At 32.9% G+C, this 4,392-nt stretch overlaps 1 protein-coding gene across 1 annotated transcript; it reads left to right on the top strand.

Moving 5' to 3' along the window:
• The first annotated feature begins 1,204 nt into the window (after window positions 1-1,204).
• On the top strand, window positions 1,205-3,283 carry LOC118756935 (putative nuclease HARBI1). Its single transcript, XM_036491667.1, has 4 exons — window positions 1,205-1,222; window positions 2,010-2,451; window positions 2,509-2,650; window positions 2,717-3,283. The coding sequence occupies exons 2-4, from the start codon at window positions 2,230-2,232 to the stop codon at window positions 3,112-3,114; spliced, it is 762 nt and encodes a 253-aa protein (XP_036347560.1). The 5' UTR covers window positions 1,205-1,222; window positions 2,010-2,229; the 3' UTR covers window positions 3,115-3,283.
• Window positions 3,284-4,392: the final 1,109 nt, after the last annotated feature.

The raw sequence follows: 4,392 nt of genomic DNA, 5'->3' as shown, positions 1-4,392 counted from the left end.
TTTGGAGCGACATTTTTTCAATTTGAATCGAAATATCTCCACAACAAGAGTTTTCCCAGATATAAGCTATATACCAGATGAAAGCTAAGGTTGTGGGCTAGACTTGTGGAAACTTATAATAAAATCGACTGACCAGTTTTTAGAGAAAATGCCCGAAATCTCTATTTTCAGCAGCCCGATTTTTAGTTTTTAGGCGATAACGTTATGGCGTATTTACATTTTATAAACACAAAAGATAGCGTTAGATAGAAGACCCTTCTACTGATATCCATATCAATGACATGGACTAAGTAGTGCGGCCTCAGTGGTAGTTTAAAAAATTGCCTTTTTTCGAATTTCAGGCAGCAGCCACGCCCACACAGGCATACGAATCAAAACATCCTGGAACAAAACCTTCTTAGTTTTTTGTGTACTTTAATTCCTGAAAGTTGGAAAAAAATTAATTGATGGTACGTACAGACGCCACATACATACCAAAGCATCTCGTAGTGGAGACACGAACCAAAACACATTTACCTCTATATCTTTCCAACTTGTAGCCGGAACTTAATAAATAAGGTATCGTTTGAAAGGTATTGGCCTATAGAATAACAGTAAATATGTTGGGTGTGCCCACATGCCCCCTTAAACCGGCAAAAGCAAACAAACGTTTTTTGTTTCGCAACGCTTTAGCCTAATTTTTAAGAATCCGGTTAATCGTTTACGAAGCTTGAATATATTTTCTGGACACACTCTGCAAAACCTTTCCAACAAGTCGATTGGACGTCTGGATAAAAACTTCCAAATCTCGTGTGTATATATAAGCGAGTCATTTCAGCATGCTACTGTTGCTGCTTTCATCACTCGCGCGCACTGCCGTGCGCTGTGATATTTAATCATACACCCCTATTGCGAGTGTCGGCTGGCAGTAGAATAGAAATTTGTCGATCGAGTCGATCATCTTTTATTTTGCTATTGTGTAACTTGATCGATAAAAATTTGTACTATTGTGAATGATTGACCAAATTGTAAACAGCTGTTTGTTTTACATTTGTTTCTTTAGTGTTTCATTTATATCATTTTTAAAACAATTGCTTTATTATAAATTTAAAAAAATGGATACAGTTGAAATATGGTTTAGTGATGAGGAAGATGATGTGGAAGGCAATAGATTAGTAGAGTTGGCTAAAGCAAGAAGGAAATTGCGAGATTCGTCGAATCCCTTGGAGTTGGAAGATGAAGTGTATGTACATACATATGTGAATTTTATGAATAGCAGTTGCGTCCCAGATGCTTCACGATTTGCAGGAAAAGCTGTTTTCGCCATTAATAAACCTTATGGAAGGTGGCCCCGTGGAACAACTTCCTGTAAAAACCCACAAATCGTGAAGCATCTGGAACGCAACTAGTTTAAGCAATTCGGTACAGTTAAGTTATTTGTACAATGATTTTGGGTATTTGTGTCCAAACGCGTGACCCGATTTAAAAACTTTAGCATACGCGTGTAGTGAAAGAATTAAACTTTAATTTAAAATAAAGATTTCAAATTTCTGAGTACTAGTATATTAATAAATTATGCAGTTTTTCGTAAATTTTGATGTTAGTTCTGCGCAAAAACACTGTGGATGGCGTAGCCGGAGTTATATGCACAAGAAATGTTGAATATCTTTCACAATAGAAGCGGAGCTTCCGCCCCTCTTCTCTGGGAAGACAGAAAGGAGAATTCTACTTATTAAAGGTTATAATCCGTAAACGCCTAAGCAGAAAGAAGTTGTGCGCAAAAATACTGTGGTCAGTGAGTTTACATTTTCTATGTCGAAGTGCTAATTTTACCCAATTTTGAAATAGGCCCGGGGTCTGTAGAAGGGTCAGAGAGGGGAAGGATGACTTGTCTTATAGTTTGGATTGTGCTCTTTCTAATGGATGGGGTTTTAGGTGCCACACCCCTTCCCCTTCGCTGCACGCCACAAAATCATAGTACAAATAACTAAACATTTCCCAAGAAATTTACTAAACAACCAACTTTACAGGTTTTTGAAAAATTATCGTTTGCCGAAAGCTGCATTTACATATTTGCTTGAAACATTGGAAAGCAAACTACAAGCTGGTGTAAGAAAAACATCGATACCCCTAATTTTAAAACTAGCAGCGACTTTAAGATTCTGTGCTCAGGGATCCTACCAACTGAGTGTAGGAAACGATAGTAATATTGGACTTGGCCAATCTACTGTTTCCCTGGTTTTGACAGAAATGTTTCATGCTTTGGAAGAGCACGTGTGTAAAAATTGGATAAAAATGAATTACACTGATGAAGAGAAACGAAAGGCGAAAATGTATTTTTTTGAGAAAAGTGGAATTCCAGGCGTAATAGGTTGCATTGATGGAACACATATTAAAATCGTTGCCCCAAAAAAGGATCCTCAACACCTTTACTATAACCGAAAAGGGTACTTTAGCTTAAACGCGATGATAGTAAGTATTTACGTAAAATATTAAATGAAAGTATTATTTAAATATGTTCATTTACAGGTCTGTGATAACGCTCTGAGGATTCGTTACATCAATGCAAGATATCCTGGGGCAACGCACGATGCTACGGTTTTCAATATGTCTTCTTTAAAACCCCAATTAGAAGATGACTACCGCAGGGGTGAAAGGAATTTATTATTAGGTTTGTTATTATCAAATTTATTGGACATTTCGATGGCTTTTACACAAATTTGTATATAATTTTCAGGTGACGCAGGATATGCTTTACAGCCGTATATGCTTACTCCATTCCGGAACCCCGATGACGGATCAGTGCAGGGTATATTTAACAAAAGGCATGCAAAAGCTAGGAATATTGTGGAACGCACGATTGGGGTGTTGAAAAATCGGTTTAGGTGTTTGTTAGGTGCTCGTGCGCTGCACTATGAGCCAAAGAAAGCCACCCAAATAATAAACGTTTGCGTAGCACTGCACAATATATGCATTTTTTACAATGTTGAGTCTTCGAATGAAGAAATTTATGATAGCCAAGACCCAGAAAACTATGAAGATCAAGGTGACATCAATTTTCAAGCTGGCCATATAAATCAAGAAGCCGTAGAAATAAGAAATAACATTTTACAACATATGCGACTTCAGTCTTAAATCTTTTTTTTTATTTTTTGTACGTATTCATTAAAGCTCAGTTTTTTTAAGTTTTATTAAATTGTTATCATTCAGGTAATTCAAGCAACATAAACAAAAAATCTTCATTTTCAATAAAAAAAATAGCCTCATGTGTACAAATTAATAGGGTCGCGATATTTTGACAAGTTTTGACTATTTCTTTTGTTTGTTTAATGTTAATTAACTTTTTATAAAAGTATAGTCTATATGTAACAAAAACTATATAAATCCTAATATCAGACTTTGTGAAAAAATTATAAAAACTGCAGTTTCACCGATATTTCAAACTTTATCAGAAATAAAAATAGTATTTAAATTATTTTTTGTAGCCCATTAAATTTTAATACAATAACGTGAAAGTTAAAACTTAAAAATTGCCGTTTATTATACTAAGATTTAATGGGCTACAAAAATTAATTCAAATACTTTTTTTATTTCTGATAAAGTTTGAAATTTCGATGTAACTGCAGTTTTTATAATTTTTGCACAATGTCTGAAATTAGGATTTATATAGTTTTCGTTACATATATACTATAATTTTATAAAAAGTTAATAAACATTAAACAAACAAAAGAAATAGTCAAAACTTGTCATAACGTCGCGACCCTATTAATTCGTCCGACACCATACATATACATATATCCGTCCTGTATTATAAATAAGTATATTATATATAACATATATTTTTCACACCTGATATGCTCACAGATTAGTATAAGTCCAACACATAAATACATTCATATACATTCATACATTGTATTTTCATTTTGAAGGTAAAAGCTAAGTACTTTTAAGTACATATATATTTAAAGTAAATAATAAATAATATTTCACATTATAAAAAATAAAATAGGAATTTCACAGCTCATTTCATTTTCAATTAAATTCAGTCATTGCAAAATACTTTTTAAAAACTATAGTAAGTATTACTTAAAAATTGAACCCAAATGTGGTATTTTTTTTAAATTTAGTTGAAATGATAACATACCATGTTGTGCAAAAGTGAGCAACGAAATTGTACTTAATTTATTTTGTCATCTACTTTTACTGATTTATTTTTAATTATTTTTTATAAAACTAAAGTTCATTTTATATCAGGCTGTTCTATATGATAAACTATACAAAATGAAAGTTTGCAACTTTGTACAAAACTCCTAACATTTAACAAAGTTAAAAAAAGTTCATCAAAATTTCAAACCTTTTATCAGGTTTTTTAAAAACTATTTAGGTATTCAGTTTTGTAGCATATTTAATTTT

The sequence above is a fragment of the Rhagoletis pomonella genome, unplaced genomic scaffold (genome assembly GCF_013731165.1).
Source record: "Rhagoletis pomonella isolate Grant_MI unplaced genomic scaffold, Rhpom_1.0 Rhpom_scaffold_13103, whole genome shotgun sequence".
Taxonomy (NCBI): Eukaryota; Metazoa; Arthropoda; class Insecta; order Diptera; family Tephritidae; genus Rhagoletis; species Rhagoletis pomonella.
Note: the sequence above shows the minus strand (reverse complement) of the source record. Positions and strands in the feature narration are given on the sequence as shown.

Excerpts from the sequence above, each read along its gene's own strand:
- LOC118756935 (XM_036491667.1), top strand. The coding sequence starts at position 2,230 with ATGTTTCATGCTTTGGAAGAGCACGTGTGTAAAAATTGGATAAAAATG. Across the intron at positions 2,452-2,508 it reads TTAGCTTAAACGCGATGATA|GTCTGTGATAACGCTCTGAG; the intron begins GTAAGTATTTAC and ends GTTCATTTACAG. Across the intron at positions 2,651-2,716 it reads TGAAAGGAATTTATTATTAG|GTGACGCAGGATATGCTTTA; the intron begins GTTTGTTATTAT and ends TATAATTTTCAG.